General features: G+C 38.8%; 3 protein-coding genes across 9 annotated transcripts; 2 read left to right on the top strand and 1 right to left on the bottom strand.

Annotated features, from left to right (window-relative positions):
- Positions 1-78: 78 nt before the first annotated feature.
- Positions 79-2,275, top strand: LOC132193194 (uncharacterized). The gene is made up of 7 exons (XM_059613677.1): positions 79-358; positions 414-676; positions 736-1,172; positions 1,254-1,430; positions 1,485-1,719; positions 1,781-2,023; positions 2,080-2,275. Exons 2-7 carry the CDS (start codon positions 527-529, stop codon positions 2,194-2,196), a joined length of 1,359 nt encoding a protein of 452 aa, XP_059469660.1. The 5' UTR covers positions 79-358; positions 414-526; the 3' UTR covers positions 2,197-2,275.
- Positions 2,276-2,314: 39 nt separating this feature from the next.
- On the bottom strand, positions 2,315-8,316 carry LOC132193195 (cAMP-dependent protein kinase catalytic subunit 1-like). Of its 4 annotated transcripts, none has more exons than XR_009441416.1 (11): positions 8,292-8,316; positions 6,120-6,311; positions 6,000-6,061; positions 5,809-5,937; positions 5,653-5,751; positions 5,389-5,598; positions 5,233-5,328; positions 4,793-4,915; positions 4,568-4,732; positions 4,150-4,331; positions 3,865-4,005 (listed from the first exon to the last, which is right to left on the bottom strand). XR_009441416.1 is itself a non-coding variant. In XM_059613678.1 (9 exons), exons 1-9 carry the CDS (start codon positions 6,199-6,201, stop codon positions 3,880-3,882), a joined length of 1,092 nt encoding a protein of 363 aa, XP_059469661.1. In that variant the 5' UTR covers positions 6,202-6,332; the 3' UTR covers positions 2,315-3,879. The 4 variants fall into 4 exon arrangements, 1 of the variants encoding a protein (XP_059469661.1); XR_009441414.1 differs by lacking the exon at positions 8,292-8,316 and adding an exon at positions 6,920-7,022; XR_009441415.1 differs by lacking the exon at positions 8,292-8,316 and adding an exon at positions 6,540-6,564.
- LOC132193193 (probable lysine-specific demethylase 4B) lies at positions 7,314-12,621 on the top strand. 4 transcript variants are annotated; one of them, XM_059613674.1, is made up of 17 exons: positions 7,314-7,501; positions 7,956-8,123; positions 8,175-8,368; positions 8,510-8,630; positions 8,790-9,128; positions 9,179-9,483; positions 9,591-9,766; positions 9,922-10,096; positions 10,154-10,530; positions 10,581-10,825; positions 10,883-11,056; positions 11,111-11,272; positions 11,330-11,554; positions 11,614-11,742; positions 11,794-11,913; positions 11,965-12,060; positions 12,119-12,621. In XM_059613674.1, exons 2-17 carry the CDS (start codon positions 7,986-7,988, stop codon positions 12,161-12,163), a joined length of 3,021 nt encoding a protein of 1,006 aa, XP_059469657.1. In that variant the 5' UTR covers positions 7,314-7,501; positions 7,956-7,985; the 3' UTR covers positions 12,164-12,621. The 4 variants fall into 4 exon arrangements, with proteins under 4 accessions (XP_059469657.1, XP_059469656.1, XP_059469658.1 ...); XM_059613673.1 differs by having other exon boundaries at positions 9,591-9,769; XM_059613675.1 differs by having other exon boundaries at positions 9,591-9,778; positions 9,922-10,063.
- The last annotated feature ends 94 nt before the right edge of the window (positions 12,622-12,715 follow it).

Genomic DNA, 12,715 nt, shown 5'->3' with positions numbered 1-12,715 from the left:
TTACTTTTGAAAAGCACTGCGGCGCTTTCCTCGTCCCGCAGCCAATCACAGCTTGTTATCGAAAATTTCCGCGTAATTTAAAAACTTCTCCCGAGTGACCTGGGCGGAGGAAGTCAACTCCGTTTGCGTCATTTTCCAGATACTTCCGGACCACATCCGCACCTCGTACACTGATGAGGGACACTCCGGCGAATTCAATTCCTCGCAGGGCGTACTTTTGAACTTCGGCGACCGCGCCTTGTTCGCAGAATCAACAAAATCTCGCAAATGAAGGCGTGACATTGACATCACTCCTGTCAACCACGGAACTTCGGTCCTTATTTGCATACTGCGATTATGCAATGTGAACCTAAATAACGTGAGTTTGTGTACAAATAACCGTGCTGTCACTGATGATGATTATTTATTTCCAGTTTAAATTAATCTATTCAACCTGAATCTCATTGTGATGCCTTAAATAGAAGACACGAATCTCTGGAAGATCATCTGCTGAAGAATCGTCGCTTGGAATTTGTTTTTTGCAAAAATGATCATTTTTAGAAACAGAAGACTTTTGATGCAAACCTGCTTTTACCTGGCAGGTGTGGGTTGCATTTTGTACCTCTACAAGTCTCACGCCTCCAGCAATAGCCGGAATATTGCCCACAGCTTCAACGTAAACACTCTTCACTCTAAAGTACAAAATATATATTTCAGAAAATTATAATAAACAAATATAATCTATTTTTTTTATAGACAAAATACTCGGAACTTTGTTTCGAGGGTGGGTTGAAACCCTCGATCGAATATCTGGAACAGAATCTGCAATCTTGGTCACAGGCCATCGACCGAAAATGCCAAATCTTGTATGGCAAATATCAGGACATGTACTCGGTCAATGTGCGGAGAGGCGCCCTTCACCTGCCTGTCAAATTCAAGGACAAAGTTCTCAATTGGATGGGAAGCGATCCGCAACTCCTTTCTAAGGTCTACAATCAAACTGTTTACCATGTGAGGAACATCTACAGTTTGGAGCACACAGTTTACAATCCACTGAGGGCCAAGAGACCTTCGTCAGGGTCTTCGTCTGGCTCCAACCCCAGGGATTACGTCAACAAGCTGGCCATGTCCACTAATACCACTTGTGATTTCTGCAATTTCAAAGAAATGACTGCCGAAGACGTCTTTGATAGGTATATTTATATAAAAAATCATTAATGTTTAAAAATTAGTAACAAAAAATTATTTAACTGATTATTTGAAATTACTTGCAGAATTGAGGGGAAGCATTCAGTCAGTGCGGCAAACGCATTCAAGCTGGACAAATGGCACGGACTAATTCTCACCAAGAAACACAACCCTCTAGACTTGCACCTGGAGGACGTTCTTGACCTTTTCAACACGTCCCTGAAGTGGTTCCACAAAGTTCACTCAATCGATCCAAATGCCAAGTAAAATTTAAAAATCTTTCATTCTTTTTAATTTAATGATTTATTTTTTTCCAGGTATCCCAATCTAATATGGGACAGTTTGCCACACGCTGGAGCCTCTCAGGTTCATCCTCACATCCACACAATGATGGATCCTCATCAGTATTATGGAGCGCACCACATTCAGCAAGAGGCTGCTCGCAAGTACCACCAGTACACAGGCAACAAGTACTGGGACGACCTCATTCAGATTCACCACGCTCTTGGCCTCACCGTCACTCTCAAATCTGCAGTTGCCGTTGCACCTTTGGTAAATAAAAATATAAAAAAAAAATGGAAAAAGAAACATGCAAATTTAAATCATATTTTAGACGTCGAAGAAAGATCACGAGTTATTTGTCTTGTCCGGAGACCCGTCGGTTGATATCTTCACCCTGCTGCACCATGTCGTGCAGACCTATTACCATGACCTCTCCATATACTGCTTTAGTGCAGGCTTGGCACTTCCACCTGCCGAGTCTTTGACCTCTCGAAGTCCTGCTGTGATCCGTATCGGCACCAGAGGTGACTGCAGTAGTGTCCACAGTGACATCAGCTCTCTTGAATTGTATTCTGTAAGATAGTTAGAGACTTTTGGAATTGTTTTGCTAAATAATTTCTCTACACTCAGGTCAACAATGTGAATGTGGACCCTTATAAAGTGGTTGGAGCCCTTCGGAAACGAGTGTCTCACTACATTCGTAGCTCCGAAGCCAACGAAGAGCGGAAGATGGTAGTTTGGCCATGATTTTAAGATCCCGAGGCCTTGCTTTTATGCCTAGTCATTTCAAACCCATTTTTAATAAATTTAAAATTTCACAGTCCCACATATCTGTGTTTTTGTTGCACAAAATAACAACATCATCTTTGGAGTTTTTTTGTTTTATTTTATTGTATACGGTTTGACAAAATTTTTGGTTAACTGTTATCGGAAATTTGATTCTCATATTACTGCTAGGAAAATAAGTTCGTTTTTTCCGCGAGATATATATTTTCACAATATTTCAAATTCAATCAAAAAATTGGCGCATTACAATTTTTTTTTCATACTCAACTAGCTTCAAAAGCAACATTTTCTCTGAAATATGTGATATTCTTTTATAGCGCGGTAGAGAAAAATGTACTCATAATTTGAGGCATCTATATTTGTTGCATTTTTATTATATATTTTTAATTTATCAACAAGAAATATTCAATCGTACTTTTCAATTAATGCAGAGCCCCGCCCCATCACAATGAGTGCATCTCGATTTTGCTGAAAAACGCCGTGTCATCACCTAACAACTGCATATCAATAAATATAATTGTTTTAATTATTATTACATTATCAATCAATTAATTAGCACATTAGCAGGTGTCAAATTCCAGTTATATCCTTCCAATAAAAATAAACCATTTTCAAAGAAAATTAGCTCAAGCACCAGCTGATATCAAGACTTGGTCTTGAGTATAAATTTTGAATTCATGATTATTGTACCTTTCATTTTGCATTTATGTAATTCATTTCAGTGGATGCCACTGAAACAAAGAATTTACCTTCTTGGATGAAAATAGGCCAAATTTGAGCACGATTTTGAACTTTGAAATATTTAAGACGGATTTTTTAAGCAAAAATTCTTGATGTCAGCAGGATTTTGATAGGTAAAATAAGATATCCTTTGGTAATGAAGTGATAAAAAAAAATCAGAACTAAAACCTAAAAATATGGCTTCCTCAAATTATGGTAAATTATTGTGCAAATTATCTCCAACTAGTTTGTAATAAGGTAATGGTTAGACCTACTTTTGTATTTTTCATTCTTCTAATGGAGCTAATTGTCCAAATTATCACATGGTTCAAAAGCTGCACTCAATTATTAGATTCACTCACATTCAATCGAGCCAAATCAAAACACGCCTCAGAAGCTAATAAAAAATTTTGAGGTTTCACATTCCGAATTTTAGAAGAAAAAAAAAGATCATGAAATAAGTATATTGGACCTCCTCGTAAAATAAAATTACATATGATATGCAAGTCGTGAAATAAAATCCAGCTTCCGAGACACGATCGTGTCAGAAAACAAATCTACTTTTTGTGCTTAAAAATTAGTAAGAATAATTTAGGTGTATTAGTCTAGTTGGTGCCATTACGAGTTACAGGCTAAGCGCAGCATGCGCACTTCAAAATCTGCATCGTGTAATTCTGCTCCCTATTTTTTTCATATAATTGTATATTAATTTTATGTACACTTTGCTCTTCAACGATTCTAGCAAGAAGCAAATCAACAAACAAACTTAATACAAAAACAATCAACAAGAGTCTGATGCCTCAAAAATTATGGGGGAATTGACCATCCAAAAAATTGACTGCGGCTCTTGAAACAAAACTGGATAGTTGTGCTGATTTTTCTGATCGAAGCAAGCAAAACAGTTTTGTACCGGCTGCTTGTGGATTAAAAGTCGGCAAATTCCTTTGCACACTTCTCGGTGGAAGATATTCGCAAAGCCTCCTCTTCGTAGTCATCAAAGTTGCTTGTGTCTCCTGGTCCCTTGCACCGAGGAGCAAATGGAGCCTCCACCTAAACCGCAAAAAATTCAGAATAAAATATTAATTGTAAGATAAGGAGCAAAATTTTTCCTGAAAAATGAAATATCTACTGAGTATACTTCTAAAAGCAGTAAGAAACGAATTGAAAATAATAAGATCTAAAAAATTAACAAACCAAAAGGCATGCAGAAGTCTTGTCGATTGAGTTAATTAGGTGGGTTTGTGTTAGAAATCATGAAAATCGTTAGTGAACAGGGGCGATGAAGAAATGTCGAACATAGAACTGCTCTCTTTGTACTCGGCGAAGTTTGATGTGTCTCCGGCGTAACGCACCCTAGGCTTCATAGGCGCCTCTACCTGCACAGTGCTTAGTCAGTCATAACCCATGCAATCAACTCAAATTTCAAATTGGCTCTGGACTTGGGAATACAGATTATTGACAAGTCCAAGGCATCAGCCTTAAATTATAAAAAGAAAAAAAGGAGAACCATGCTTCTACGTTACTATGTACAACAGACGTTATATGCAAAGAGACTATTTACCGCTATTTACAATTCTTTAGCAGTGATGAATATAAATTTAAAAAAACAAACCCTTTTCTGGAAAACTGCAATCCAGTCTGTGGACTGGAACCAACGATGGCCCTTGATGTCATTGACATGGTTGCGCAGGTTACCATACCGCTTGGTTAGGTCTACCTGCAGCAGGTTCCTCAGCAAGTCCTTCAGGTCGGAACTGAAGTGTGATGGAAAACGGACCTACAATTGAAAACCCCACATGTAAAAATAGTATTATTATACAAATGCATTAAATTTTACCTTTCCGGACACGATTTTTTCATAGATTTGTATTGGCTGGTCAGCAAAGAATGGTGGATATCCTGCAGCCATTTCATAAACCAAAACGCCCAATGCCCACCAATCAACAGCCTTGTTGTAGCCCTTAAAGAGAAGAATAAAAAATTTCAATTAGAGATAAGGAGAAAAAATATACTGATCCGTGTTATGATCAGAAATCATACATTGTAAAATTACAAGACAATATTGATCCTTTTATCTTCGATTTAAACCTTTACTCTAGCAAAATTATCTTCCTTCAAACATTCACAAAAATTGATAAAAAGGAATGTATAAATGTCTTAAACAGAATATTAGAGTTTTGTAAGTAATTACAGGCAAAATTGTTCAAAATTATCAATTAAAAAAATTTTTTGTCGATAAGTTTGAAAATTTGAACAAATTCTATTAAAAAAACTTACTCTGCTTAAGATGATTTCAGGTGCAAGGTATTCAGGTGTTCCGCACAGGGTCCACGTTCTGCCCTTAACTCTTTTGGCAAAGCCGAAGTCAGTGACCTAATGGAGAGGATTGAATTTCACAAAAAAACCATCATTTTTCAGGAAACACGAACAAACCTTCAGGTAACCCTGGTTATCAATGAGCAGGTTCTCTGGTTTGAGGTCTCTGTAAATAAGGTCTAGGTAATGGAGGTACTCGAATGCCAGCACGATTTGCGCAGCGTAGAATCTCGACTGGGGTTCACTGAATCGGCCAACCTTGCGCAGGTGAGAAAACATCTCACCTCCAGGTACGTACTCCAACACCATGTACAGGTTTGAGTTGTCCTAAGAGAAAACAAATGACTGAATTTAAAAATTACAGTAAATAACAGAAATTACCTTGAAATGGAACTTAAGGCTGACTAAAAATGGAAAGCTGATAGCTTGCAGAATTTTCTTCTCGTTTAGAGTGTGCTCTACTTGCTTCAACTTAACCACCTGAGAAGAAAGATAATTTTAGCACTTCATTTATTTTTATTTAATTAACAAAGTTACCTTTTGTTTGTCAAGAATTTTCATGGCATAGAATTCCTTGGAGGCTTTATGCTGCACCAACATAACTCGGCCAAATGAGCCCGTGCCAAGGGTTTTGATTCTGTCAAACTCATCTAAGGCGGCTGTGTTCTAGGATATTTTTCAGGCAATTAATTTTTACTGTAAATAAAACAATTTGAAAAAAAGCTCACTGATGGGTTTCTCTTCCATTTTTCCTCAAAGTCCTCTTTGGCCTTCTCCAAAAATTCTTTCACTAAAATATTAGAATTACGTAATTAAACAATTAAGTAAGTGTCAGATTATCCTCTCACCTATTTGCGACGCACCGTTTCGTCCAGACGACTCGGCTGCGTCGCCACTACCCTTTTTATTGACTGTTGCAGTGTTGCCCATGTTTAATTTTTCAAAATCCTTCAATGTCTGGTGATGGAGTATTTTTTCCTGGGCTACTTCGTCTCCATAAATGGTCCTCTTGCCTCGTTTCAAATGCTGCACCAGTTTACCTGGAGAATTGAACAGCGAATTTGCATTCATTTTTATTCATTTAATCCAAATGCGTTGCTTGGGTGATCAATACGGGAAGAGTTCACTCTGTGTACACTGCACTTCGCAAACTGCAGAGTAAGAAATAATTGGGTTTCTTTTACTTGTCACAAGCTTTAGCAATAAAGATTACATATCTATGTACACGTCGAAACGTTTATCGTGCTCGCACCTTCATTGCTAATCACCTTGATAGGAATGTGAGGAATTTGGCTGAATTTTTAATCAACCTTTTGAGCGCAACCGAGAGAAAGAAAAACAAATCCCCGGCTAAAGAATATCCCACAATAGAAACCCTCTTTAATTTTTAAACGGTTCTTTGCGGAAATATGACATTCTAATGTAAGAATTTGCGTGGGCGGTCGCGAAATTTCGTGACATCAAAAACTCACTTGGCCCATTCAAAAGTCAAAATTTAGGAAACCAGTGGCCAAGATGGCCTCCGAACGATACGGGTGCCAACAGACCGACGGCGATTTTGCTATTTTTCCAGGCCGACATGAGCCCCCCGGTAATTTAAACACCAGGAATAGAAACATACAAGTTGGAAAATCAAATCATAACCTACCTTTCCCTCATATCAAAAAGAAGAGATGACAAAAAAACAACAAAGTGCTCCGAAAATCCAGACTTCAGTTTACGAAACAAGAGGACCATTCACTTCAAGGAGGTTTTTCATTTCATAAAAAGAAAGTTTTACCGGTTTTGCATAATTTTTTTTAATAAACTGAAACTCAATTATAATTTTATTTGATAAAAAACTCTTTTTAATGAATATTAATATGTTAAAGATGAAAAAGTATTCAAATTTGATCTAGAAATATACTATTATAATGTTTCAATTCATAACCATTCTATGAATTATTAAAATTAAATACCGGTTTTCTGAAGCTTCGTCACCAAAAGCTCCTTGGTTGGAGGCGAATTCACGATCCCAATCCGAATCAAGCACGAATGCCCACGACTGCCGACGACCTTCGTTCGAGTACGAGGTGCAAGTGTTTTTAGCAATGGAGGTCTAGCGGAGTATGTTGTTGTAAATGCGAATTCTCCTTTATTTCACGAGCGGACTGCGTTATAAAGTTCAGCATTGGATTCGGCTACCGACTCTTTCCATAACCGACACGCCGAAAAGGCCGAATTTTCCGAGGTGAGCGAAGCAGTGTGAAATAATTTTTGAACGTCGTTCACGCATTCTTGCCTGCATTTACGGGCCGATTAAATTTATTTCGAATGAAATTCGTGCATTTTTGTTGCATTAACCTAAATTTTTCATCGCCCCGTATGGATTTTCAAAAGTTGCTTTGTCATTACCATAATTTTGTTTGCAAAAGTATGTGGTTATGAAACGCCTGCTGCAATTTAAAGAGCTAAAAATTAGCAGGTGATATAAACATAAACATTGGCGTGACCTGCATTATCAGGATAATATCCTCAGTTAATCAATTTTCTGACTCCTCAACAATTTTGTTTTGTATGTATTTTTATTTTCTTACGAAAAATTTAAACGAAATGAGTTTTCAGTTAATCGGATTTTTATGGATTTAATTATTGTTAATTATGTAGTACGGATGCAAATTTATCTGAAATTTTTATGTTTTCAGTGAACTTTGAAATTAGGATTAAGCGTCAATATGGGCTCGAAGAATAGGAACTCGTTTCGCGTGCCGGATATTATGGTCTTCAGGCCAACTATGGAAGAATTTAAAGACTTCAATAGCTATGTCTCCTACATGGAAAGCCAAGGGGCTAACCTCGCCGGCTTAGCCAAAGTAAATATTTTCTGCATACAGGAAACTTGGATTAATTATCTATTTTATCAGGTAATCCCTCCACCGGAATGGAAGCCACGCTCAGGCACTTACGATATGTCCGAAATTGGCCACTTCAAAATTCCTGCACCCATCAGCCAAATCCTGAACGGCGTCGGAGGCACTTACCAGCAAATCAACCTGCAGAAAAAACCCATGACGGTCAGCGAGTATAAAGAGCTGGCGGAATCAATGAAGTATTGCAAGTATGTCTGAAAATTCACCACCCAAACTTTATCTTATCTCTCGGCATTAAGCTTATAAGTTAATTTGTAGAGCTTGTTTTGTGACAACTCCCAATTTGGGACTAGACAGAATTTGATTTATGACTTGATTATCATTCCTAGGTACAGACCCCCTCTCGGAGACAATGAAGAAGTTGAGAGGGCATACTGGAAGCACATATTGTACGGAGAGCAAATTTATGGAGCTGATGTCAGTGGCTCCTTGATGGATGATGACCTGAAAGTGAGGAATTTTAAATTTTTTATATTTTACATGCTTGATATATTTTTTAATATATAACATTTTTGTTATTAACTATATAGGGCTAAATAATTTTTCAGTATATTATTCACAAAAATTTTAAACGTGATTTAATTACTGAAACGTATTTTATTATATCAGGAATGGAACATCAACAAGCTTGGCTCGATTCTTGACTACGTGAGTGAGGACTACAAGATAAACATTGAGGGTGTCAACACAGCGTACCTCTACTTCGGCATGTGGAAGACCACCTTTGCCTGGCACACAGAGGACATGGATCTGTACAGCATCAATTACCTGCACTTTGGTGAACCAAAAACATGGTACGCCATTCCTCCGTCGCACGGACGAAGATTTGAGCGGGTGGCCGCCGGTCTCTTTCCGGACCACTTCAAGAGTTGCAAGGCTTTTCTCCGACACAAGACGTCGCTTCTCTCGCCTTCCATACTTAAGGCTCACAGCATTCCCTACCAAACTGTAGGATATCATAATGTTTTGAATCAAGGTTTTATTAATTTTTACTGCAGATTACTCAAGAAGCTGGAGAGATTATGATCACCTTCCCGTACAGCTACCACGCTGGCTTCAACCAGGGCTTCAACTGCGCCGAGTCAACAAACTTTGCGTCCAAACGGTGGGTAGAGTATGGGAAGCGCTGTCTCCACTGCACTTGTATGAAAGATTCAGTGAAGATTTCCATGGACGTGTTTGTCCGACGCCTTCAGCCAGAGAGATATGACCAGTGGCTCCTGGGAAAAGACATAGGAGAGCACCCCGAAGTGCCAGGACAGAAAATTCCTGCTCCACTTCCTGACGGAGGCTTTGCTAGGAGGTAACATTTTGTTTTTATTTAAAGTTTAGTGCTGTATATTTGGATATGATCCTTTTTTTAATTCCATAAACTTAAATTTATATTAAACATTTGAAATGTTTTAACAGGTCACCAGAAAAGAATGCAGACTTGGTGAAGAAAACATCTAAAAGACACCCAATACACAAGCGGCCAGCTTCGCCATCTCTCAGTCGATCACCAGAAAGCTCAACAGACTCTTGTGAAGGCGAGGATCTCCCTGATGAGCAGGACCTTGCCTATTTGGAAGAGATCTACATAAAAGGTGGTGAGCTTGGTAGGTTTTCTTAGCTTTTGCTAAGAGATACCTTCAGAGAGTTGCATGAATTTAATTTAAATATTTCTTGGCTCTTCAAGAAATTGCTTATACCTTCTAGGCCTCAAAGAAAATATTTTTCAATGACTAGTTAAATTTTACAGACCCCAAGGACGCCACCATACTTGATGATGGGCATGGAATGCGCCACCACTTGCCAGGAGCTAAGAAACCAAACTCTGATGAAGAAGCTGAATGGCTTCCGTCAAGTGTTAAGAAATCACCAAAGAAGAAGCTCAAGTGCAGGTTAGCCCCAGAAATTAAACATCTTAAGTCTTTGTAAATTTTAATTATTATTTTAATAATAAATAATCCACTTGTACTTTCTAACTTTAGGTACCCTAAGAACAGTATCAACCCTTTTCCTATTCAGACAACGTCTGGTGGTCGAAAGCCGATGCTGAGTGCTACTGTGTTCCCTTCCGTGAACAGCCCTAGCCGTGCTGCCTCGACCACCTTCTACGGTAGTGAGAACTCGACCACCTTCTACTGTAACGAGGCTATTAGCCGAATCTTGGGGAAAGATTTGACCTGCATGCCTGTAGTGAGCAAATCGCAAGCAGCCAGCCCCGTTCCGAAGAGGAATTTCCCTTACAAAAGCACCAAATCTGGCACTACAACGCCCAAGCCAAAGAGCTATTACAGCCTTTATTCCTCTCAAGTACAAACATCGCCAATCAAACCAGAGGATAGCACGCCTCCAAAAAATATAGGTTTGTTGTTCTTCTTTTGTGCATAAGGTGTTCTGAGTATAAAATTCCAGGTGTTGATGTGTTGAGAGATCTGATCAATGCAGCTGTGCTGATTGACACAGACATTGAAGGACTCTACAACTCTTACTGGAGTCAAAGCGAGCCACATTGTTCACTGTGCACAGCCTTGTGCACCAGAAAAAGCAAAATGCATGACCCCATGCCCGATGACTGGAAAAAGTACAACTACGAAAGCATCCCTGTTTACCAGAGTGAAATTTGGTCACCTGCCTACGTCTTCAGCAGAAAACTGAAGGTTAAATTTCAGAATATTCTAGTAAGACGTTATGTTTAATTTAATTATAAATTTCAGGATCATAGCTCTGATCAGAGCTTCGAGTTTGGCACCCAAATCAACAAATCGCCTCTGTTGACCTGCGAGAAATGCAAAGTTTGTGTGCACGCTTCTTGCTATGGAGAGTTTAGGACTGTGTTGCCCGGCCAGCCTTGGTGCTGTGACAAGTGCCGGGTGCATATGAGTGGAGCGGTAAAATTCCCTATCATTTGTATTAAATTTCAACTAAACCAAAATTCTCTCTAGTCTTGCTGCCTGTGCCCCATTCCTTGGGGTCCACTGAAGCGTACAAGTGACAGGCGTTGGGCCCACCTTCTCTGCTCACTGGCCATTTACGAGGTCAACTTCATGGGAGAGGACAGGGAACCAATCAATGTGCACAATATCAACCAAGATAGGCAGCACTTTGTAAGAGATTCAAATTTTGTTCCTAATTGCAACATTCTTCATTATTTTATTTTTCAGAGCTGCTCATACTGCAAGGGTTCCGGCCGTGGTGTTTGTGTTGAGTGCTGCCACCCTCTCTGCAAAGTTGCTTTCCATCCCACCTGTGGAATGGTCTGCGGCGCCAGGTTTTCAATCAGCAAAGGGCCAACAGCAGTTCACGTTCTCGCTTCGTGTGCCGATCACACTCCCTGTCCAGCCAAGGTGGCTACGAAAGTGTTGAAGAGGCCTAACATTGGAGACCAAGTTGGTTAATTTTTAATAACATAAAGCAATAATTCTAAAATTCTACTTTTTACTACTAGGTTTGGGCGAGGCACCCTAACGGCAGTTTTTACAGTGGAACAGTGGAATGCGTGGACGAGAAGATCTTTGCATGGATTGCTTATGCAGATGGATCCTTCTCTAATGAGACTGAGCCTCAGTTTGTCTCAGTAAGAATTTCATCTCACTTTAATCAAATTCAATTAACTTGCTTATATTAGTTTGGCTCATACTGCCGAGACAAGCAACTTCGCAGTGGACTGCGTGTCGACGTTTTGAGTCCACAAGGCGTGGCCTACCAAGGAGACTATGAGGGCTCTTCATTGGCCCTTGTATACACTGTAAGTTTCTTCTTATATTTTGTTTCGCTCAGTATTGAATTTAAATTTTAGGTGCGCACGGAGTCGCTACTTATTACTGGCGTAAGGGACAGTGACCTGATTGAGTTTGGCAAATCCGAGCCTGCCCTCGTAGAGGAACAGGTGAAAGTAAGCAAAATACACATTTGTTTTATTTAATGCTCATACATCTCTTTTTCTGTTTTAGCAAGAGGTTCCTGAGGAAGCCACAATTTCTTCGACTACATCATAATGTGCTCGCAACTAACTTGAAATTCTATTCCACCTTCCAATAAGCAATTTTGTACAATAGCCATAATTTCAATTATTCCTTTCTGTGACAAAGTCAAAGAGTTGATTTAAATCCCAATTAAGTGAATCCCAACGTCCAGACATGGAATTTGTATTTAGAGATGATTTCACATTCAATATTAAGTGTTTGTTTCGCTTGATCGTAACTCCTGTTTTAACTGCAAGATCTCCGTTTTTTGTTTGTTAAGTGTTAAGAGAATTTATGAACGCACGCTGAAGATTAGAAAATTAAGCCAATTATGCAAAGTTTAGTGTAACTTGCTTAGGAAATTGATTGAATCTATAATTTCTTGTTGCTGTCAAGAGTTTGACTATGTAAGGAAAATTGTAAAACATGTTTCTTGTGAACGAATTGGAATTATTGAATCCGAATAAATCTAAATAATAATTATCTGCAAATCATTTTTTAAATTTTCTTTCGTTCCAAACATCACAAAATCTCATAAACAAACAAACAGATTTGAATTGACGCACCTTAAGATTTCCTAAACTT

The sequence above is a fragment of the Neocloeon triangulifer genome, unplaced genomic scaffold (assembly GCF_031216515.1).
Source record: "Neocloeon triangulifer isolate White Clay Creek 2 clone unplaced genomic scaffold, ASM3121651v1 ptg000003l, whole genome shotgun sequence".
Classification (NCBI taxonomy): domain Eukaryota; kingdom Metazoa; phylum Arthropoda; class Insecta; order Ephemeroptera; family Baetidae; genus Neocloeon; species Neocloeon triangulifer.
The sequence above is the reverse complement of the archived record's forward strand: the minus strand, read 5'-3'. Positions and strand labels throughout refer to the sequence as shown.

What these genes read in the sequence shown, in the direction of transcription:
- LOC132193194 (XM_059613677.1), top strand. Translation starts at nt 527, where the DNA reads ATGATCATTTTTAGAAACAGAAGACTTTTGATGCAAACCTGCTTTTAC. An exon ending in GCCGAAGACGTCTTTGATAG is followed by an intron (nt 1,173 to 1,253) that starts GTATATTTATAT and finishes AATTACTTGCAG; the next exon opens with AATTGAGGGGAAGCATTCAG. An exon ending in TCAATCGATCCAAATGCCAA is followed by an intron (nt 1,431 to 1,484) that starts GTAAAATTTAAA and finishes ATTTTTTTCCAG; the next exon opens with GTATCCCAATCTAATATGGG.
- LOC132193195 (XM_059613678.1), bottom strand. Translation starts at nt 6,201, where the DNA reads ATGGGCAACACTGCAACAGTCAATAAAAAGGGTAGTGGCGACGCAGCC. An exon ending in AATGGAAGAGAAACCCATCA is followed by an intron (nt 5,938 to 5,999) that starts GTGAGCTTTTTT and finishes AAAATATCCTAG; the next exon opens with AACACAGCCGCCTTAGATGA. An exon ending in AAATTCTTGACAAACAAAAG is followed by an intron (nt 5,752 to 5,808) that starts GTAACTTTGTTA and finishes CTTTCTTCTCAG; the next exon opens with GTGGTTAAGTTGAAGCAAGT.
- LOC132193193 (XM_059613672.1), top strand. Translation starts at nt 7,986, where the DNA reads ATGGGCTCGAAGAATAGGAACTCGTTTCGCGTGCCGGATATTATGGTC. An exon ending in ACCTCGCCGGCTTAGCCAAA is followed by an intron (nt 8,124 to 8,174) that starts GTAAATATTTTC and finishes CTATTTTATCAG; the next exon opens with GTAATCCCTCCACCGGAATG. An exon ending in ACAGCATTCCCTACCAAACT is followed by an intron (nt 9,129 to 9,178) that starts GTAGGATATCAT and finishes TTTTTACTGCAG; the next exon opens with ATTACTCAAGAAGCTGGAGA.